The sequence below is a fragment of the Malaclemys terrapin genome, chromosome 4 (genome assembly GCF_027887155.1).
Source record: "Malaclemys terrapin pileata isolate rMalTer1 chromosome 4, rMalTer1.hap1, whole genome shotgun sequence".
Classification (NCBI taxonomy): domain Eukaryota; kingdom Metazoa; phylum Chordata; order Testudines; family Emydidae; genus Malaclemys; species Malaclemys terrapin.
The window spans coordinates 115106314-115130169 of NC_071508.1; the positions used below are offsets into that span (position 1 = coordinate 115106314).

The 23856-nt window shown below is 41.8% G+C and overlaps 1 protein-coding gene across 2 annotated transcripts; it reads right to left on the reverse strand.

The window, feature by feature from the left end:
• Positions 1 to 1996: 1996 nt before the first annotated feature.
• DIO2 (iodothyronine deiodinase 2) lies at positions 1997 to 18909 on the reverse strand. 2 transcript variants are annotated; one of them, XM_054026964.1, is made up of 2 exons: positions 17920 to 18906; positions 1997 to 7623 (listed from the first exon to the last, which is right to left on the reverse strand). In XM_054026964.1, exons 1-2 carry the CDS (start codon positions 18139 to 18141, stop codon positions 7039 to 7041), a joined length of 807 nt encoding a protein of 268 aa, XP_053882939.1. In that variant the 5' UTR covers positions 18142 to 18906; the 3' UTR covers positions 1997 to 7038. The 2 variants fall into 2 exon arrangements, with proteins under 2 accessions (XP_053882939.1, XP_053882941.1); XM_054026966.1 differs by having other exon boundaries at positions 7051 to 7623; positions 17920 to 18909.
• Positions 18910 to 23856: the final 4947 nt, after the last annotated feature.

Consider the following 23856-nt stretch of genomic DNA (forward strand, 5'->3'; position numbering starts at 1 on the left):
AAAATGCATCTCCTCTTCCCCCTGCAGACTACAGGAAATTAGAAACACACCTACGCCATGGTGGGCTGTATCGGACATTGGAGCTTACCTCAGTAGACAATCACACATCACAGTATATGTGAGAATGAACCCAGTGCTCAAGTTATCAAACAATTTCCAGTGGGGCCTACTGAAAAATGAACAAGAGAATCAAATAAAGGACACATAGAATGATTTATGCATATTACCTTTTCTTTCTTTGTTTTCCCCTAGCCATAGACCAGGGGTAAATACACCAACAGCTTGGAGACTAAGCTGAAATCATCATATGGATTATGTTTATAACCTAAAATGGATTGTGTTTTTCAAATTAAATGATGTGATAAGCACCTTTAAGGAGTCGGGGACTTGAACAGGGGTCTCAAACACGAGGTGTTCTCAGAATGTCTTGCTGCACATTAAAACATATGTAAGCCATTGGGTCATTAATGTGACTGGTGAATTAGCAACAGACAGGCAAAATGTAGTGAGTCAATTAATGCATTGAACCATGGAGGAGATACTGACTTTAGCTAAAATTGATCACTTGTCTGTGATCAAAGTCTTTAGCTAGCAATTAGGTCCTTTGTTTGATGTTTATACTTGGGGAAGATTTATTATGCTAGAAGAATTTTTCTAGTCTTTGTCAAAAAAAAAATAATTGTTCTTGAGCACTGGTCAATCCACCGAGATACTGCTCTGGAAATATTCCAGTTATTAAAGAGGCTTTACTCTAATTGTGTGGTGTAGAACTCTTTTCTCTTGTCCGTAGTGGATAATGTCCCTCCCAGAAAACAAAACTATTGTTGAAAATATCCCTGCAAATATGTGCAAGAATAAGTTGTTTAAAAATAAATAAAAGTATATGTTGGTGGATATATACAAGGAGCCTGTTTCTCCTCTGACTTGTATTGGTTTTACACCAGTAAAAGGCCATTTACTTCTGCAGAGTTACACCTGCCTTACACTGGTGTGAGAAGAATCAGAGGTATTTCCACTATTTTTGTATTCGTTACTCGTATATTCTAGGGTCGAAGGGAAGCATCTTAAATCAAAGCGCTGAGACTTGATAATGAGGTAGTTAAACTATGGGCTTTCTCAATCATGCCCACTGTGGGAGCTCTGTGAATAAGCATGCCAAGTCCTGTCCTAATGCTTACAGGATCATTTAAAAAAACCTGGGGTGGATTTTCTAGGAATAGTTTCTTCTTTGGTTGTTCCAAAGTCCTGGTCAGCATAATAGAGTGGATGTCCTCTGGACAGTGCAGTTAGGTACGATTTACATTGTTACTACTTTTCTTTTTCGGTAACTTGTTTTCTCCTTTTTCATTCTAGGTGTATTTTCACATTTGGTTTTGGGTACAGTGAGTGAGATTTTCAGAACTTGCTGTAACATGTTAATATATAGTTCGAAAAAGCTAAAAATTAAATATATCCGCAAGTAATGTTGGTCCCGATCCTGTAAGGTGCTGAGCATTCTCATCTCAAGCCGTTCCATTCATCGGATAGCTTCTCAATCAAGCGCTGAGTTTTGCTCACTCATTTTGGTGTGCAGTAAATTTTTGCTCTTTAATGCCACCCTTTGAAAATATAGCTGCATGTATACGTGCTGGATGTGTATTACACTGCACACACAAATGCCAATACATGAAAATTTTCACATGCAATGTAGTGTTTTGTGTGCTTGCCTCAAGCTCATATTTTTGAAAATGTTGCTTGTACTGTGCATATTAAAACATCATCCTAGATGTTTTCAGATTGCTCTGTCTTATCTTTCTCAGAAAGAGCTCTAGTCAGAGATTAAAGAAAGAAAAACACAGATCCTGACATTTAGGTTTTGACATTTATGTTTTGCCCATATAAGCTGAGTTCTAACCATTGCAGGATAGTCCGTTCTATCGAAAAACCAATCCTTCATACTTTCACTGACCTGTAGCACGCCATATTTAAAAATAAAAAAAGACCAAAGAAGACAGAATATTTTTGCCTTTAGATTTTATTAAAATACAAGAAAAAAAAACAAGTCTAAAAAGCACACATTCCACAGAGCACCAATATTATAACACATTTGTGCTGGTTCTCCTATGAAGTATATTTCTGACATCTAAACAATGATGCACACACAAACACATCTCTACCCACAGTACTCAAATGAATGGACATCAAGCAGACCCTCCAAACAGAGATAACAAAACGCAGAAAGAAATGCCAGTGTGATGGTATCTGAACGCCAACGGAGTTAGTTACTCTTTTGTTAGCGGTCTTCATGAGCACACTAGCACCCCTGCCTTGCCCTCATCCCCCATCTGTACAGCCCAGAATTCAGGCCTCTAGTTTGCTGCATATGGGTCATGCATTGATATGGTGTAGAGTCGAACAAAACTGGCCATTATTCCCTACCTGATACCTCTTTTATCGCTTTGGTTATAGTACTGAATGTATGTTAAAAATCTTAATCCTACACCCAACAACATATAAAGGTCTCACACACACCACTGAGACATTTTTAAGAAGCTTCATGGATTTCTCCATCTAGACAACCTTCAGAAGAATAATCGCCTTTAGGTTTTTGAAGTCCTTAGCGCAGCTGTTCAGTGACATACATTTTGCCATGCATTTTTTCATTTTAAAATGTGCCGGGCCTGATTCTCCACTGCCTTTCACCTTGTGTCATCATTTACACAAGTGCAAAGGATGAGCAAAAAGCTATCATTCTGGTGGTGTCACTTACACTTATTTTGCACAGGGCTAAATAATGATATAAGGCAAACGTCTGTGGAGAATCAGGTCCAAAGTGACTTTGCAGGCATGCTAGGATATTTTAAAAAACAGTTACCGATCTCCAGCTACTGCCAAGGGACAGGACTGCATTCCCTATTCTGTGCAGTGACTTTCTGGAATATTTTCAGGCATTAGCCTCTTCTGTGAATTCTATTCAACTTCAGAATGTAAGATTTGCCATACTGGAATAAACAATAGTTATTCTGGTCCAGCAGATGCCTTGTGTAAAGGTACAGAGAAAGGGAAACCCAACCTCACAATGCACCTGGCCAATTATGCCATGTTAGTAGCAAAATGGTGACATTATTTCATTATTCTTTAAACCTTTTCTAAAAGTTGTATCCTTTTACACCATCAAAAAATTAAAGGAATTGTATTTAATGTTTCTATTAATCACTTATAAAAGACAAAACATCTTTTTCTCTAAGCTCATTTCTTTTCTATTGAAAATATTCCCCTCTGCTTTTTGGCCATATGTTTTCTGGAGGGATCAAAAGAATTTACAAAATGTATCCCTGTCATGATAACCACAGAGGTTGCCAGCATCTTTGCATTTTGGCCAGGGTCAGGAATTTATGTTGCCAAGAAAGAAAGTTCTGATCCTTGAGGATTGTCTATTTACAGAAGCCAGTTTTATAATTCCCTTGCTGTGCAATGAAAACCCATCTATGAATAACAAGACACCCACACATAAGAGAGGGACAAAATAGTAGAAATCCAAAAAGGAGAAAAAAGCTATGCAAAATTACTGTGACTTTAGCTATGCAAAGGAGTATTAGAGTTACTAATTCGGACTCCTTCTTGTGATCTTAAGATATGTTTCAACAGTCATATTAGACACTTGGGTTGGCATTTCGCAAACAGACAACTTAGACAATGCTAAAAGTCCCAGATTGAAGAAAGAAAGAAAGAAAGAAAGAAAGGTAGGTTTAAGCTTTACAAAGCACATCGGGTTATAGCCTGAAGCAGTTATGGAATGATAAAGTTTAGGATGTCTGAAGAATGGAATAGAAAATAACATTGAAAATATTACATTATTATATACACCCACTGAATGTTTTCATCTGGAATACTGTTTTCAGCTCTGGTCACCCTACCTGAAAAAGGTAGTTAAGCAAAAAGAGAAGGAGTCCAGAAATGGGAGGAAATGATAAGAGATATGGACCCATATGAGGGATTGAAAGATTAGGATTGTTTTGTTTAGAAAGGACACAAATAAGACTTGCATCAAAAGTATACAAAATAATGAATGACACACAGAAGGAGAATTGGGTGCCCCTATTTACTCTGTCTTATAATACAAGACCAAGGAGAAATTCAATTAAATTGAAAGGCAACAAATTTGATAAAAGGAATTTTTTTTTAAACACAGGATGTGTTTTGATCATCAGATTCACTGCCATGAGACAGAACTGAGCTCAAGTTCTTCACAGAATTCCAAAAAAGGACCAGGCATTTATATGGATAATGAAGACATCTGTAGTCACACTAGAAAGGATAAAGCCAAGCATTAACTGTCTGTGGTTCAGAACAAGTAACTCCTGTGGACAGTTTACTTCTGAATGGTCCAGTATAGGGATTTTTGCACCTTCTTCTAAAGCATCTGACACTATCCGAGATAGGATACTGCACTAGATGAACTAGTGATCTGATCCAGTAGGCAATTCCTGTTTCTGTGTTCATAGGTTTAAGGTAGCTCTCCCACACAGTCATAAAAATGTACCATAGTAATTGCTAGGTCATTATCACTTCACTGAATGGTCTGAGAAGTCAGGTTTATATACCAGAAGGCAGACATTGGAGTAGATGGATATTCAGCCTAAATTTTCCATTGTTCAATTTTTTCTTCTTACCTCTTACTATATACCCTTGGCCCACCCTAAAGAAGGCAACAGTGTATGTCATCTTCCCTTTTTTACCCCTCATCACAAATTACTTAGCGCAAGTATGAAAACCTGAAATACAGGAGTACCACGCTCTTCCGTCCACCCAGCTGAACTTGGCTCTCTGAACTCCATTCCCCACCAGATTCTCTGGGATGCTTTACTAGGGTGACCAGACAGCAAGTGTGAAAAATCGGTACGGGGGTGGGGGGTAATAGGCCCCTATATAAGAAAAAGACCCAAAAATCAGGACTGTCCCTATAAAATCGGGACATCTGGTCACCCTATGCTTTACCAGGGTTTGTTTATGCATCCAGGGGGGAGGCATTAACCTGGATGCATAAGAAATCACACTCACATTGCTGTCAAAATGTCATATCTGTTCTTAAAAGAGACATATTTTTTTTTAAAATGCCATGTGCATTAGCTGAATTGACTCACACCAAAACAAAAGGAAATATGCCAAGTGTGATTAAAGGGACACTGTAAAATAGAAATATTTCTTTTTTTTTTTCAGTTCTTCCCTGTATTTGTACTAACATCTCAGGTGATTAGCAGGGTAAGAGATTTAACACTTTCCTTTATTTTCCCCCACTTTATGCTGTTTGCTTGTTTTGCATTTCTCTCAGCTTGGACTGTGAAACTACGCTGGTCAGGTTCACTCTTGTAATTAGTCAGTTTCACTTCCCAGTTCTCATGCACTAGCACAATGGAAGCATGTCCATTTGTGTTAGGTTTTGTAAAATCCCTTAATTTTTTACAAAACCTAAACATACTTAAGGCCTAGACCAAGTTGACAGTGTCTCTTTAAATATACTTCAGAATATTCCCCTCAGCCATTTTTGAGAAATCCAGCCATTTGTTACAATTGTTCTTGATAATTCACTCAGTTCATCCTTAACCTCTTCAGAGAAATAAAGTGGTGACTGTGAGGCCAGTGTGATGGGGTTTTTTTCCCCAAAGGCTTCTGAGAAGAAGAATGAAACATGAACCAAATGCTATCCTGCCCAACAGAATTGCAGTTGCTGAGGCTAAAGACTGTTTAACTTTTCAATGAACTAATATGGCTGTAAACTAATTGCAGGCATCTAGGATAGCAAAAATCAACATGACCACTTTAACAGGGTAATCAACTGGACAGGTTTCAATTCCAATGAGGTAAAGTGGTGTGTAAGTCCCGCCCCCGCTCAAAAATATGCCTGCTAGGTCAAAAGAAATAAATTACTTTTACAAAACTAAACACAAAATTACCCCTAATTCTCTTTCTCTCTCTCTCTCTCTCTCTCTCTCTCTGCTGTTTCTCTTTAAGAAAGAAAAAAGCAGCAATGAATACATCTTTTCAGTCCCACATATTGAAGGCTGGCATCAGCTGAACTCTTCACTGTGTGTGTATATCTGTGTGTGTTGGTGACAAATAATCCCACTTTCTGAATTTTCAAAGTGAAAAGTTATAGTTTTATTACACAATCTCTGTTTCTTTCTCCCTCACTCCTTTGATCTTAGGATCTTGCAGACTCTTTCATCTGTATCCTTCTCCCTCCCCCGCCCGCCCATCACCGCTTTTCTTCACTCTCTCTCTCTCTCCTTCTCTGTCTCACAGTGGTGACCAAGGTGTAGCCTGAGAGCCAAATGCAGCCTATGGAGTTCTATGGTGTGGCCTGCTGCCAATTTAATTGTTAACATACAGAAGCCTAAGAGTGTGTGTGTTTGTGTGTGTGTGTATGTGTGCGTACTGTACACACACACACACAACGCAGAGAGGCTGCCTGTAGAGAGTACCAAAATCCACATACAATGTTTCATCTTGAACTGAGCAGCCAGTTTGCACTGCATGGTGGATCTTGTAGTCTCTGCTGGGTCATACATCTCTATCAAAACAGGAAGGCAGTCATAATCCACTCCATTTTATGCAAATTAATTGAAGGTCCCAGGTTGCTGGCAAGTTGCCTACACAGGCCTCAATGGAAAAGTGAGATGTCCCTGATCAAATACATGAGGTTGCCTCTCCGCAGAATCGCCTTCCAGGAAGCAATGCTTTCTTCTGAACCTAAAGTCAACATGTTGTTAAAAGGATGGGCGAGAAATCTCATCCCACCACCTTTCATGCGCAGCAGCAGCACTTTTCACAGTGGCCTTTTCTGCCCTGTTAAGAAGGCAGGAGTAGGATTGTCTCACACAATTCTCTTTTTATGTGCTGGGTTTTTTTTTGTTTTTTTTCCTGGCTTGCATTCATTTGACCTTATTATTGAACCTGTTCTCCTGCAACAGGCCCCAAAAGACCTATTGTAAAACAGTGTGTTTTTTTCCCTTTTATATCACTTTAAAGGGACAAAGCTCTTGACACACTTTGTTCAACTTAGACTGGATTTCATCTCTTGCTGAAGTTTTGCTCCAGCCAAAGCCGGACTTCCTGGAGGTTGTAGAAAAAGGGGCCCTTGCCCCCCAGGTAGGCAATTTTCTGTCTCTGCACGATGCACACTCGTTCGAAGGAGACCCCATAGGCCACATTGGCATTATTGTCCATGCAGTCAGCTACCACTTGGCACTGGGGTGGCAAGGAAAACCGCTCCAGGAGCTGGTTAGCAGCAGCACATCGGTCTTCCTGGTTCCTGTGCTTCCTCACCTCAAATGAGGAGGGGGAGATCCCAGGGGCAGCCCAGCCATCCGATGGGTGAGCCTCATCGATGTAGACCAACAGGAAATCGGCCACACCTGAGAACTCCTCCACCAGCTTGCCGAAGGCCGACAGCTGGCTCGTGAATGGGGGTCAGGTGGCTGAACCAAAGTTAACCACAAGCGGGCGCTCTGAATTGGCAAAGTCAAGGAGGTGGCACTTGGTTCCATATTTCCCGCCAACACTTTTCCTTCTGCTACTGCTGCTGCTGCTGCCATTAGCTATGTGGATCACATTGGAGTTTGGGGCTTCTCCTCCCAATTTCACCTGATGTCAAAACAAATAAAGACATGATGAGTTATTGTGACTTGCTTCCACAGTGTCCTTCATGTTCACTCTCACTAAACAAACACAGTCAGCTGTTCAAACAACACAGTGTGCTCCCTACACAGAAAATGCTGCAGGGATCCTGGTTTTAAACAAATGATCTATATAAGACCAGTGTCTTCTCCCATTGCTGTGTTTCTCCTGCAGCAGCAGGAGGAGAGAAGAGTGTGGCTAGTGTCTGAAGCAGGTGATTGGTAGTTAGGTGTTCATGGCCTTATCCCTAGATCTGACTCTGACTCACTGTGCGATTGTGGGAAAGTCCTTGCACCCATCAGTGCCTCAGTTTCCCCATCTATACAATGGAGATAATATGTATGCATCACACAAGGGTATTGTGAAGATTGACTAAAGTCTACAAGGTGTTCTGAAAGATGATATGGAATTACAAAGTACTACTATAAAAGACAATTAATAAGTCCAGTCACTGCAACTCCTGCACATCTCTCCTTAGCATCAAGCTCTATAAAATAATGTAATTGTTTTTTTATTTCCCTGCTAATTTCTCTCTCTTCTCATCTCCTGCCTATCTCATGATGTTCAGAAAAATACTGTTTTGATAGAATTCATAGAGAACCAAATCCTGAGGTTCTAATCCAGACTGTATTCAGTAACTACACTCCTACTGAAGCTAGCAGGAGTTTCATTGAGTAAGAACTCAGTAAGGACTTCTGAATTTGGCCCACAGAAGTCATCTCAGATTTCATTACCAAGCGTTGCCTCCTGAAAAGCCAGAACCAGTAAGAACCAGAGTTGAGAGCAGGATGCTCAGCTGATGGGGGGAAAAATCTCCATTATAGCTAAAATCCAGCAATGAGCACATTGTAGGTACAGGGACTTCCATCTCTTCACCTGAAACCTAACTTTCCCTGGTGAATATATGATCCTTTATGGTTCAGTTCCACTTTTTTCAAAGGGTAATTGACACTGAACCTGTTCTTCCTTTCCCCTGACTCTCTCTTCAAGCCAACAGATTTTATGGGAATTTTTACTGTTGTATTTAATGCTTCGGGAACATATAGCTAATTAAAGAAGTTCCCAACATGCCTGTGAGGTAGATAGGGCTCATTTTGCCCAAGTTTTTCCAGTTTTACTTTGGAAAAATATTATGAATGAAATTTTTTTGACCAGCTTTATACTCATCAATAAATTTGAGGAAAACCATAATCTGCTTATGAATATTATGTGGGCAGAAAAAGAGGCTATATTCACTGAGTAAATTCCTCTTTCCCAACTCTGCATTAGGCTCTACCAAATGCCACTTTCGCTGTTTAGATTCCTAAACCCTGGAGGGAAAAATCAAAATTGTTTCAATTGGACATTAGTATAATAGTGCCCTTCAAGTATTACTTCACAATGGTGCCAAGGATGTTAGCATGTGTGACTGTGCTCCAACAATGCAAGGGTGTTCTCTGTGCCTCCCGTAGGCAGAGTATTCCTTGCAAACCAAAAAGATGAGGTTTGGAGACAAAATAAAAACTAGTTCCATGACATCCTGTAGACTAAAACGCAGCCAAGATATCCCCCGGTGTGGCTAACCTCATTTTATTTCCCACAGACACAAGAAAGTCTCACAGCCATGGGGTACCTATCATGTTAATTTTTGCTTCGAGGAGAGTTGTGTTTGCCGCTTTGTCTTTAATGAGACATCCTTGCCAAGCAGGCATTCACAAGGCATTTTCTGCTCCTGCAGAGGAGTAATTAGGTCGTTGCCTCGTTCCATGCCAATGTTAGCCACTCCAAAAACCCAACCCTGCCCAGTCATTAATGCTTAAACACAAGCAGCAACATCTCCGCTAATTGGTCTTGATGAAGTTCTGACGTTCCCAAAGGGCCTCTTCATTTCACCAGACTCAGGAACGGGATTGACACGGGATGACAATATCATCCTCACTGATCATCTGCATTGTGGGGCTTTTCTGTTCTCTTTGTTGTCATTATTTATTACAGAAAGGAAAAAAATAGCTATTGGAAAAAAATTGACGCAATGAAAATGCCTACCAAAAAAGCCACATAATAGTCAGCCCAACTGCTTTTGAAATCTTACACAAAAGCTGGCAAAAGATATGTTCTAAGAAACAAACCAGCAGAACTTCTCTCACATGCAATAACTCTGGCTCCAGCATTTATATAATCACGCACTTCTGTGCTGACTGTTTAGTCACTCAATGCTGGCCTTATGGATCCCAAGCTGCGGTGGCTGATCCTGCTTTCAGAGGACAGCAAGCTAGCCCATGAACTGTGAGGCCCCCCTGTCTCACCATCTCCACAAGCAAAGGGACCTCCCCACCTCAAAGCAATAACTTGCACTGTTTGTGCTTAAGGCCAATCCTGCATTCATTTGATGGCTCTGATACTGGGCATCTCGTTCTGGAGCGTTGTGCACAATGGAAAGGGGGAGCAACGCTAATGCTGCTTTAGCATGTCAACTGCAAAATGAAGGGGAAGGGGAGGAAAAGAAAGACCTATTCATAAACCACAAGCTGGAAACAGAACATACTACTAACTTTGTTGAATATTTTCCACATGGCCTGGGAAAAGCCCCGTGGACAAAACATCATCTCCTGATTTGCTTTCTTTTTGCTTTGCTTTTTATCAGATCTAACATATCCCTCTTGGGATCCTGTGCATTGAAAAACTGCTTTCAGGCCCCACATCAAGGATTTTTGAACCATTGGGCAGGCTCATCAAGCTACATCAACTCCCTAAAGAAAATAGGTGTTGCCAGATAATTAGCAGGCTATGGTACTAGCCATTTAAACATGGCCATGCCGTGGTAGGGATTGGAGCCCAGCTACTGGCTATGGGCAGAACCCCCTGAGCTCTTAACTCCCTTTCAAGTTCTTCTCTTTGCTTTGATTCTATTCAGTAAAATGCAGCCCCAGAAGAGCCTGTCATTTCTCAGAGCCTCATCCAGATGTTAGTCAGGCTCTGGCAGCAAGGTTATTCAAAGTATTAGTAGTATTTGCTTTTTACAAGACCCAAAGTTGTGTAGGAATCCCTCAGTGCATATAAATCCCCTAAGGTCCCTGCCTGGAAGAGTATACATTAATGTGTACTGTTCATTCACCACAGGGAAGAGGGCATTTGCTTTTAAAACAGTGTGTACAACATGGGGAGAACAGGGGATGCTGGATTTCATTGGTGCTCTTGCTCTTTATTTAGTTTCAGGTCTGTGAGGCTAGGGGAGAAGAAGAATTAAAATGACACAGTCCTAATAAAAATCATTGGCCAAACCCTGCCCTCCTTACTCACTTAGGGACAAACTCTGACTGGCCCATATATGAGAATGCACTGCGGGGGGTCGGGGGGGGGGTCGCATAAGGAGTCCTTGCTTCCCACATAAGGACCTGGCAGAATTCCATTTCTACTCCCTCTATATTCCCCTAGGGGCAAATAATGCTCCAAAGAAGGGTGGGAGTAAACCATGGGGAGGCAGGACCATGGGGTGTAGTGGCCTTGTGAGTCAAACATGGCTCTATACCACCCCTAATTATGGGCTATACCTACAAGATGTGACTGAGGTCTTTATTATTAATATTATTTGTTAACAATATTGCCAGGGGCATTGGGGGAAGAGTTGGCAGCCCTACTTCCTGGTTCAGGAGTTCAAGCCCAAGCCCTGTAGAGTTTGGGTTCCCAATACTGAGGGGAAGGTTTAGTTATTATTATTATTAGTAGTAGTTTTAAGTTTATTTTATTATCATTTGTACTTGAAAATTTCAATGAAAATAATTTTGCTAATGTTACATTTTGTAAAATCAGTGCTATTAATACAGGTTTGGGAGGACAAATATTTTTAAACACTAGACAATGCTTACATTTTGGACCTAAAACTATTTACAATTCATTTTTAGCAGAGGGCTTATTTCATAAGTTCCTCTTATTGCCATGAAATTCAAAGAAAGACACTTCCTTGCCCTCCAGATCAAAATTAACAAAGGTGATGAGTGCATAAGGGTTCGAGCTAAGAGGTCTTTGCTCTACTGTCTGAAAAGCCTCCCAAAGTAGCATTGTAACCGAGTGGTATGCTGAAAAGCTGATCAATAGGAAATGAGGCACTTGCTCTTTATACTACCTTTGGAAATATTGCTCTGCAATGTTGCAGAACACCCTTGAGCAATCCGTGTTGTCAGAAGCTGTGATGCCCTTCCAGATGTTGAGTTGCATGCTGGTGCTTCTAGGAATGAGTACACCTATTATATGGGAAGAGGGCCATGTGTTTGATGGTATGTCTGGTGATTTAACTGAGCCTCCATCAGAGCTCATAGCCCTGGTTTAATCTACTATTAAATCCAGAGATGAGCCCATCCCCTGAAGATTGGATCCAGATCCAAACTTTCTCTAAATTCTGGAGTCTTCATGTGAGAGTTTGCTTTTGGTTCAACCCTTTTTAGAGACTGGAAGGATCTGCACGCACACGCACACATAAACTTAGCTCTGAATCCATCAATCAAACTATTTATACAGTATCATTCTGATCACTGTAGTATTGGAGAGAGAGAGAGAGAATGTCTTTTGACATTCAAAATAATATTGCTGCTTCAACAAAATTCCATTTAAAACACAATCCAAATATAGAATTATCCCTCAAAATTACACTGGCATTGAGGTGCAGAATGGGCAATATTCAATCTTGGACAAGTGACAGGTTTAAGATCCTACTTCCTGCTATCCTTTGAGGACTAGAAATGAAAGCTATAAATCACTGGACAGAGAGCTTCATAGCTTTCCAATGGGATACCCATTCCTAACTTTGCAATGGTATTTTTCCATTGTCCTCTTGTTATAAACTACTATTGCATACAGCAGCAGAAACGTGATGCAGCCTTTTGGTTAGGACATTATCACCTGGGAGGATCTAGTAGCAAAAACAAAAGACTTTAACATCCTCAGTGGGCAAACAATAGATACTTTGATTTACTTGTTTAGCAAATGTACAGCATTCTCTTACACTGGAACATTTTACATAAGCTGTTTTCCTCCTCCCTCCACCCTCTCCCCCCAGCAGAATAGGAACAACTGAGTAATTCTCTGATGTTTGTTTATTTTCTCATGTGCATTTTATCAGTGATTAGTATATTTCTTACAACTTCCTGAGTTCTGGTTTCTGATTTGAACATCTGCCAGATTAATTGTTGATAATGCCTACACTGTTCCCTCTTGATGATTTATATAACACCCTCCTCCTTCTCCTCCCGTGAGGAAACAGAGCCATGGGGTGTAGTGGCCTTGTGAGTCAAACATGGCTCTGCACCACCCCTAATTATGGACTGCACATACAAGATGTGTTGCAAAGAGAGGTTCTTTAGAACAAGGTTAACTATTATAATGGGAGTTAACAGAGCTAGCAGACTAGGCAAAGTAGCTTCATCTCAGAGAAAGCCTAGGGTGCTTTTTATTATTTGGACACTGCTTTCTACTCTTAACTGTTCTGTAGTATTGCTGTGTGCTGTTTACAAACAGCTGTGTTCCCCCACAGAAGTGGTGAGTGAAATGATTACTAGGAAAACATGTATATCTCTTTGGATGACTATACAGAGAGAAAGAGAGAGTTTGGGGGATATTTACATTGCTTCTGAATGAATTATATAGGTCATCCATATGAGTGACAATAAAGCATTTATTTCACACCACATCAAGTATTCTCTATATGCCTCATATCTTACAGAAATGCAGAAAGCCTGTTATAGAAGGATTGAAAACTGAAACTGAAATATTATTGGAACTCTATTTAACTCTTCTGATGGTAAGAGCATGTGCCTTAGATTCATGATAAATTCAGCTGTCCATGAGTCCATGAGTCCAGAAAAGGAGATTAAAATGTTAACTAAAATATTTAAAACACTTTTAAAATGACCTAAAATAGTTTTCTTGTACATAAAAAAATCATAGTCTTAAGGTCCAATATTTGGGATCTTCCAGAACTAGAAGCAAGTCCTGTCAGAAAGATAGGAATAACAAGCACAAATCTGGGTGTAACGTACTATGTCAGGGGTGGGCAAACTTCTTGGCCCGAGGGCCACATCTGGGTATGGAAATTGTATGGCAGGCCATGAATGCTCACGAAATTGGGGGTTGGGGTGCAGGAGGGTGCTCCGGGCTGGGACCCAGGGGTTCAGAGGGCAGGAGGGGACCAGGGCAGGGGCAGGGGGTTGGGGCATGGGAGAGAGTCAAGTGTGCAGGCTCCAGGTGGCACTTACCTGAAGTAGCTCCCGGAAACAGCAGCAGCAGCAGCATGTCCCCTCTCCGGTTCCTACACAGAGGCGCAGCCAGGTGGTTCAGCGCGCTGCCCCATCTGCAGGCGCTGCCCCTGCAGCCAATGGGAGCTGTGGGGGCGGCACTTGGGGTGGGGGCAGCGTGCAGAGCCCCCTGGCTGCCCCTACGCATAGGAGCTGGAGGGGGGACATGCTGCTGCTTCCAGGAGCTGCACGGAGCCACGGCATGCATGGAGCGGGGCAAGCCCCCAGCTGGAGTGCCAGAGCAGGGCAAGCCCCAGACCCTACTCCCCGGCAGGAGCTTGAGGGCCAGATTAAAACGTCTGAAGAGTCGGATGTGGCCCCCAGGCCGTAGTTTTCCCACCCCTGTATTATGTGCTTGTCTACATGGCAATTGACCTGAATAGCTATTCCAGAATAGCTCCCCATGCAGATGCTATTCTAGAATAAAAGTCACTTTATTCTGCAATAATTAATGCACTTCCAAGTCAGAGTAATTATTCTGGAATAAAATTACTTTTGTTCTGGAATAGTATCCACACATGGAACTATTCCAGAATAGCTATTACGGATTAGTTTATTTCACAATAGCCATGCTAATCAATTTTCCCCTGTAAACAAGACCTTTTAAAAAAAAAATCAAAGGAAACTAATTTGTTTGGCGAGGTAGTGTGTCTAGTGGCTAGAGTACTGGGCTGGGAGACAGGAGACCTGAGTTCTAGTCTCAACTCTACCAATGGCCTGCTCGGTGACCTTGAGCAAGTCACTTCACCTCTCTCTGACTCAAGTTTCTCCCTCTGTAAAATGATACCTTTGTAAAGTGCTTTGAGATTTACTGATGAAGAGCACTACATAACAGCTAGGTAGTGTTATTACTATATGGGACTGGGTGCTCTTGGTTTCATTCCAGGTTCTTCCACTACCTTTGTGTGTGGCTTTGGTCTACTTCAACTATCTGTGCCTCAGTTTTCCCATCTGTAAAATTGAGATTACGAACCTCACAGAGATTTTGTGGGTTTACTTAGTATTCGTAAAATTCTCTGAGGTGCTCATTTGACATGCACTATGTAACTGCAAAGTATTACTACTAGTGAAGAAGGCCCTGATTCAGAAAGACAGTTAAGCACATGCCTAATGTTAGGCATGTATTTAAATCCGATTGACATCTACCCCCTCTGCCCAGCTGGATTTGGGAATACAACAATTAAGTGGTTCTGACATGCAAAATCCATTTCAGGACTTGGAAAAATATACATTTGTGGAGAGGCCCTACTGGACATTCTTTAGGTTCATGCATTTCACTGTTTTACATTGTTTGTTCACATTTATGCCACAGAGCCGCAGAAGTGTAGTCTCCTTTGGACTCTACCAGAGCAAATTGGCTTTCTATTTAACTAGCTTCCCCCCTGCCCTGCAGAAGTGGCAGGAGACTCCCAGAGATTCATATGCAAGCAATTTACAACCCATTCCTCTTTCACTGTTAATATTGATCTTCAATGTAGTCTGTCACTTCTGCCTCTACAACAGTCAGGAATCTTCAGTGTTTTTTGGGCCTCAACATCACTGAAGTCAACAGGAATCTTTCCAATTATATCTGTGATTACTCAATCAGGTGCTCTGTGTAGTCACTGTGAGGCTCTCCTTAAGAATCACTGCTGTGAAGGAATTCCCCCCCGCACCCCCTTTTGAGATGGGGGCGTAAAATACTGGCCCTATTGAAGTCAATATGAATTTTGCCATTGACTTCACTGGGGCTAGGATATCACCCTACATGATACGGTTGATGTGTTCTAGGCAGTTTAAAGGTAAAATAAAAGGCTTTTTATTACCTTCTAAGCCCTGAAGTTAAGATTTGAGTTTCTTTGCTAACACCAGTGAAGAGCTACCCACTCCTTCAGGTGTCAGTGATGCCATCAGTAGCAGATGAAGAAACACTGAATCATGAACTCAGGTCTTAACAGGAATGGAAAGAAGGAAGTTATTTAATAGCCTTGTTTTAAAGTGCATTATGCATCATTTGAATGTTGATGTAACTTACTACAGAAGTTAAAGAGTTTTCATGTATATAAGGGGTTTTGGAGACTTTTAAAACATTTCCATTCACCTTCAGGAAGCTAGTGAATATCTGAGCCTTCTCCCAATGCGAGGCACAGTGTTCAGAGCCCAAGTCTAGGAGCTGGGAATGCATGAGTGCGAATCACAGCTCTGCTACTGGTTTCCTCTGTACCCATGATCAAGTCACATGTTCATCTTTCTGTCTCACTTCCCCACGCAGCAAAATGGGAATAATAACGTTTTGCAGCCTACTTCACAAGGGCATTGAGACATTTATTTAGTTAATATCTGAAGTGTTTTGGAGATTAAAGTGCGATAAAAGTAATTAGAATTATTATATTTTGCAAATATTTGATTTGTATTGTGGTGAGTTAAGGGGTTGATTGCGGTTGGGATAGCTAATGTAATCTGTATTTGTTTTATATACTGAAAAGTATGTACTTGTGCCAAGAGCTTCAGGACAGGCACTTGGTGTTACATATCAAACTAAATCAGTAACTAAGCACCACCATCAGCAGCTCCCTACAGCTCTACCTAAGAGTAAATATATAATGCTATTGTAGTGGGAGGAGAGGTAGCACAACAAGAAATGCTTTTCAGCAGATAAATAGCTATGATTCAGACAGGATATAAGAGATAGTTAACCTAAGTCCATCAGATGGGTTTTTGTTTTTAAATAATCTTAATAAAACAGAACATTCCAATAAACGGATCACAAGGCTGTGAGACAGTAACTTCTGGTTTCTAATCCCAGTTTTGCTTTGTAGAGCTTGTGTAAATTAATACTTAGTTCACAGCAAGTCATGGTGTGAATTTACTCTGCACCAGCCTGATGCAAGCTAAGTGTCCACCTGAACCCTCATGGCACACACTAAAATTTCCCTAGTGCACTTTTGTCTATCCCTCTTTCAAATGGAAGCGGATTACAGAGCACTAGGGAACTTTTAGTGTGCGATAGCTGGGTCCACATGTACTCTTGGTGCTCAGTAGGCTAGCGCAGGGTAGATTCATGTCCCAGTTTGCTGCAAACAAAGCGTTTGCATAGACAAGCCCTTACTGGCTGGATGATTTGGAGCAAAATCTGTAATGTCTCTGTGCCTCAGTTTCCCAATCTATCAAGTGGGGATACAGTTACTTTCAGGGGTTTTATCCAGGCTCATTAGTTAATGTTTGTGTGGAACTTGGAAAGAGCATGTGTTGTGTAACTGCTATTAGCATTATTAACCAAAATCACCAGCGGACCAAATTCAGTGATGAATCCTGGTCACGTGCCACTTGAGGCACATTGTGCATGCAGCGAAGAAGAAGATCAGGCAGCTGTCCCTCAGCTGGTTACAAGTTTATTTTTAAGCTTTGTCATGTCCTGTTTTCACCACCTTCATAAGAGAAAAGGGGCTCTCTTTTTTTAAACCTACTCACACTGTCGCACTGCCTTCCTTCCCAATACAAAAATGAACAGATGAGCTGAATAAAAATGATGATATAATGCCCTAGGGTTATTTTTATCCTTTGCTGTCATGGGCATTCAGATCACCTTGAGATGTTATTTAAAGACCTAATCTTTGTATAACTTCTGATGATATTGCACTGGTTAAATGGTTGACAAAGATATTTAATTATGTTCAGCACTTATATAATGTTTCATCCAACACTCTCAACGCACTTTACAAAGATAAGTACCATTATTCTCCCGGTACAGCTAGAAAAACGGCGGCAGAAAAAGGTTAAATGACTTGCCCTAAATTGCACAGAGAGTCAGTGGCAGAGGAGGGCACAGAACCAAGGTCTTTAAATCCCAATCCCCTACCCGCCTGAAGAACAGCTGTTTTCCACTCTCCCAATGCCAAACCAAACTCTAGTTTAGCGCAGGGCACAAAGTGGAAACACTGTGCACAGCGCACAGACCCCTCCCCGGAACGGGGGTGCCTTTTCTCACCTCCTCTCCATCCCCTTCCCACCTACCCACCTGTTTGTAGGCATCTAGGAGGAAGCTATTCCAGACGCAGCGTAGTCCCTCCGAGGTCAGCATTCTTCTCCACTCGCCACGCGCCGCCTTAGAGCGACTCAGGAGCAGCACCATGTGCTTCAGGAGGATCACAGAGTCGTAGAGTGCAAGAAAGAGGCAATTGGAGAAAAAAACCGGCAAGATCTGAAGCGCGATCAGCAAATCCACGCTTAACAGACCCATCTTCCCTGCTGCTGCTCTCCAACGGGTTCCCTTCAGCTCCCTTTTTTGCCCTGAGCACTCATTTAAAAAATAAGATAAAATAAAATGAAAGGCATTTTTAAAAAACTCATCAGCCCCCTCCACCTCCCGCCTCTTTCTCTCAACGGCAGCAGAAATTATTAAATATACTCAGGCTGGTCAAAGCCAGAACTCAGCATGAAATTCATTCTACTCTGAGCTGCTTTTTCTTTTTCAGAGACTAAAATGTTTCCCTTATCCAATAGCCCTTTGGAGTCCGTTAAAGACAGAGGCAGCTGTGCTTCTACTTCCCTGCAATTATGAAATTTAAGCAGAGATCGTTCACTTTCCTCTCCTGTCCCATTGTCTCTCAGCTATTTAAGCACTAAGCAGACCTCTAATTTCTGTGTCACCAGTATTACCAGGTGCAACGCTACTTTTTTTTAAGGTCTTTGTACACAAACTTTCTGTCCCTCTCTCTGTGTGTCCCTGTCTCCCTCCTCTCTCGCGCTATCTGTCTGTGGTGCAAAGTGCTTTCCCTCTGGAGTCCTAGCTTGCTTCCCTGAAGCCTTTTATACATTCCCTGGCTAATTGCTGCAATACAGAAATGAAACCCTAATCTTGGTAAAGATCTTGACGTCAATGTAAAAGAGGGCTTTACTTTGGCCAGGGCTGCTGTGAATAGAAAAGTGAAATTCTCAAAACTTTTTTTTTTAAGAGAAGAGAAAAGAGAGAGAGAGAGGGAGGGAGGGTGGAACTTTGCTTTGTTGTTGGAAAGGAGAGGAGGGAAATCTCAATATGCTGCTGGCTGCTCTTAAGAAACGCTTTCAAACTTTGGAAAAAGTATTTTCATATGACATGGAAGATAATCCAGCAACACAGGCTTCTGCTGTTGTTTTCTCTTGAGTTTCTCTCCCTCCCCCCGCCCTTGCCCTTTTGTCTTTTCCAGGAAGGTGTGTGAGTTGATACATCCCTAGAAAGGAGATATTTCTGTACATTTCCCTTCCACTCCCATTGAGTACAATGTGCACGGTGTTTTAAATATCTTTTGTTGTCTTCTCGGTATTTAAGGAAACATAAGAAAACACCCAGGACTGACTTCATCTGCTGATGTGTAAGAAAGAGAGAGAGAGAGAATAAGAACATGCTTTCGGATGAGTTCTGTTAAAGTTGAAGTTCCTGACTGAAAAGATAATGGGCCAGATCTACAGCTGGTGTAAATCAGCATAGCTGATTTAAAACTTTAAGCCATTGACTTAAAATGGGGGCACATTTACATCAGCTAAAGATTTGGCCCAATGTCAATAACTCATTTTTAGTTTAAAATCTCTCAGAGAACTCAGTATCTCTTGGAAGATCCAGGTGTGGCTTGAAAGCCAAAAACCCACTTTGGACCCCCATAGTGAAGAAAATGATTTTTTTTCTTTGCACTGTTAATTTTCTTTTAACTTTTGTTTTACGATTTAACCGGGCAGTGGGTACCTCTGAGCTATTTTTAACAGGGTTCTAACCTCCCATCGGAAATATTTCCTGTATTTTATATTAACTTTTACATTTTTTGTTTTTGAGTTAATTTATCTGTTTATTTAGGTGCTTTCCCCATCACCACACATCTCAGGGATCAAAGCTACCGGTTGAACTGTACATCTCACCTCTCTGTTTACCCACTGATCAGACACATAGACAGCAGCAGTGAAAGCTTCCTTCACACCATCTCGTCAATGTGTTGCAACCCTCCCAGGAACAACTTTCAGACTCCTCTGGGGGAAAAGAATATGTATATTTGGCACAAATTCTGCCCTGAGGTACAGGTGCAGGACTCACAGAAGTCAACAGACACACACATGCACTACAGTGACTTTATGTGTTTCCATATCAAATGCTGAAATGTTCTGGGGCTAAGCTCAGTTTTTCCTTCAAATGAAATCAGTTGTAAAGTCAAAATGCTGTTGGTGACATCACTCTGTTGCCATAGAAATGTTTGCCGTGTCACTCATTCAGCTTTATAACTCCAACTTGCAAAAACAAGTTATTAACAAGCATTTCTATATCCCCAAACATGTACAAGTCAGCATGTTCTTGTGATGTGAGCTCAATGCTAGGCACAAGGGTCTCCTGAGTGCTAATCCTGGCTCTCACACTTACTCACTGTGTGGCCAAGGGCAGGGATACCTAATCTCTCTATAGCAGGCCTTTTAAAAACAGCCATCATGCATTATCTCACCAGTAGATACACCATCCAAAATTACATTTTTCTGGCTGTGAAGGACCCCATTGTCTATACCCTTCCTTTATTCTGCCAAATAGGGTGACCAGATGTCCCAATTTTATAGGGACAGTCCCGATATTTGGGGCTTTGTCTTATATAGGTGCCTATTACCCCCCAGCCCCTGTCCCGATTTTTCACACTTGCTGTCTGGTCACCCTACTGCCAAATGATATTAAAAGAGAGCTTGGGAGATGGGGAATTCCAGATCAACCATCAATCATCATTATTGGGAAGGGTTTGCAGACAACTGTAAAGTCAGTCTGGCTTGGGCTTTTCCTGTTCTCTGGCGGTAAGGAAATTCATAGCCAGGAATCTGCACGGAGAACATCCTGAATCCTGTGATCACTCAGCCATACCCTCATCTACCCACTGAGTGCAATTGCATCAGTGGTTTATGGATGGAGAGGATTTTTGTAAAACAATTAGACTCTAGCTCCTTAAAGACCTCTAAAGTGGAGCTGGAGTTGAATGGGGAGCCAATCGAACACTGACATGAAATGTTTTTGTTGATCTTTCTTGCTTAGGAGGTGGACTAAGGGAATTTGTACTAGCTGGAGCTTCCAGGTAGCCATCACATTCACCCCAGGTAGTGTGTGTTGCAAAACTCTAATCAGGAGGTGACAAATGTGTGAATCACTATGGCCACCTGTTCTGAAGAGTTTTTGACTAGAAGGCACTTCTTGACACTGTGGCTATCTGTGTTCTCAGCAGCAGTGATGAGACTGACAGAACTTAGAGACTGCACATCACCTTGACAGTCTGAGGATAAATTCTCTCAGTAGATAATTAGGTTAATATCCATATCTGCTTCTCAAAGTATCTCCCTCTTCTTGAGCCTTAGTCATCTGCCATACACCCATGTCCTTATTTCTCTCAGGCACTGGAATATCTGGAGGTTAGCACTGCCTGTATCTACTGAGAAACAGATGTGCAAATGGTTATCTTCAGCATCACATTAGTAATATGGATCTATGGCATCTCACTACCTCCCTTAGAGGTCTCCCATCAAGTTGAAAAGAAGAGGAGGAAAGACTGAGCCTTGCAGACCTCAGCATGCAAGAACTCTTTGGGAAACGGATCAACTGCCTTTTTGAATCTCTTGGATTTGACTCTCTGAGGGGAAAGGTGGCCACTGATTGAAGTGTTGCTTAGGACTTGGGACTTCAATTCCCCTGCTTTGCCACAGACTTCCTACATGACCATAGGCAAGTCATTTAGACTCTCTGTACTTCAGTTCCCCCTAGCTGTAAAATGGGGAGAACAGTACTTCCCAACCTCACAGGATTTTTGTGAGCTGCTCAAATACCACAGTAAGGGGGAACATAAAAATGCCACAGAGAGATTTGTCTAAGAGAAATGAGTAGAGCCAACATAGTGATGCACCTTGCACTCCTACTGGATCTTATATGTGAATAAACAGTATCAGCATAGATGTCTGTGCTCTGTTAATTGCCATAGGAAGATCACACATTAAAACCATCCCTATGCCATATCCTGGTTTGAACCCCAATAGCAAGAAGACTAGGATACTGGCAGTTATTAAGTTCTGAAGTTTGTTCCCCACCACTCTCTTGATAACTCTGCCCAGGCTCGAGAGGTTGGAGATGGAGTGACTGCTGCTGAGATAATTGACCTCAAATGCATGTTTCTTTGAGAACCAGCTGGATTATTACTCACTGCAGGGCAGTTGGCAGATCACTTTCTCTGACAGAGGCATTGATGTTCTAGGTCCATACTGGCTTTCTGCAGCTTAAAAGGACAGGAGTCTGATTTACATGTCCAGAACCCTTCACTGCTTTCAGGGCCTTCACTTGTGAGACAGGGATGAACTATCTATCTAGATTTTTTTTCACAGTGACTCCCATCACCATCTGGTCACCTATATGGAAGAGCCTTGAATTCCATCAAGAAACTTGATTGCTGTACATTGCTCTGACTTGGTTTCCTCAGGACCTAGCAGGACCAATTCAAAATTAGTTTATCTTTTCCACACAGCATGACAAGAACTCCTCACAGCAAGAGATACCCATCTCTACTGCTATGGTTTTACTCGTGGGAGGTGTGCTTAGAGTTTCTGCAGAGTGCCCATGCCAGGGGGATCTTCACACTACCTGCATGCCACACAACACTGCTTCACTGTGCTCTGTTTGCAGCAATACAGAGGGAAGTTTTGGGGCTGGGGCTGGCCAGTGTGCCCACAAACTCTGAGGATCTTCTGGCCTTAACTCCCCATGTGGGTCCCCACCACTACTACAGCCTGGGAGTTTGAAATATCCTCCCTGGAGAGGCAATGCAGCGAGATTGGCAGGAGGAGGGATTTGCCTAGCCTCCCTTCTGCCTTCCCTGCCCTTGTGCAAAACCTCCTTACTAAAGTTTTACACAAGTACAGGAATTTGGTCTCTTGGTATGTTCCAGTTTTTCTTTGCTACTGAGAGAAAACTTCTTAGCTCCTTATCACAAATCCTCTTGCCTCAAGGATTATCAAGATGCTGATTGATTATCCCTCTCCTAATTCTGGTTGGGGAAAGCAACAGATTTTCTGGGAGAAGGGATTTTTTTAAAAAAAAAAGTATTTAAAAAGGCAAAATATAGTGATTTTGGCACCAGTGAAAAGTGCTGACTTGACAGCCCTGGCACTGAACTCCTTTATTTATGCACACAGAGTACAGTACAGGCAGCAAGAATGCAAGCTTCCAACACACAACCTTGCCTGGGTGCCTCCAGGATCGCCTGGACGGAAAACAGCTAGGGCTGTGAAGGGAGTTCAGTCTCAATGGCCCAATTAGTCCTTGGGCTCTCTGAGGAAACAACTGGGGCTGATTTTATGGTGCAGATACTTTGTCCAATAGGAACTGGAAAATACACCAGAAGAGAAAAATGACCAATACTAAAGATGCCTCTGGACAGGGGGAATAAAAAATTCTACAATATGGCAAGTGAGACCCAAAATCCTCATCCCTAGAGCTGGGTCTGCCAGGAATCAGGAGGGATTTTACAATCCAGCTCTCAAATGGATTTAAAGAGCAGTGGGTAATGAATGAATGATGGTATAGAAGAGCAATGGGCTTGCCTTAGATATGTTTGCTTGGAAGCAGCCACAATTTCACTTGGATCAAGGAAAGAAAACTGTGGACGCAGCCATGAAATGGAAATTGACTGAGGAAAGAAAAGCCGTAAAAAAACCAAAAGAGGCAAGCATAGGTGTCACAGAATCATAGAGTTCAGCGTCAGAGGGGACCACCAGATGATCTAGTCTGACCTCCTGTATATTACAGGCTACCAGCACCACCTAGCCCCTCCACACTAAACTCAGCAACTGAAATTAAACCAAAGTATTACAGCCCACAGGTGACATAGTAAGAATACAAGCTGCAATAGGAGTATGAAGAGAAAGGCAAAGAAGTAAAGGAGTTATGTCAGCAAGATAAGAGAGAATGGCTTGACAAAAA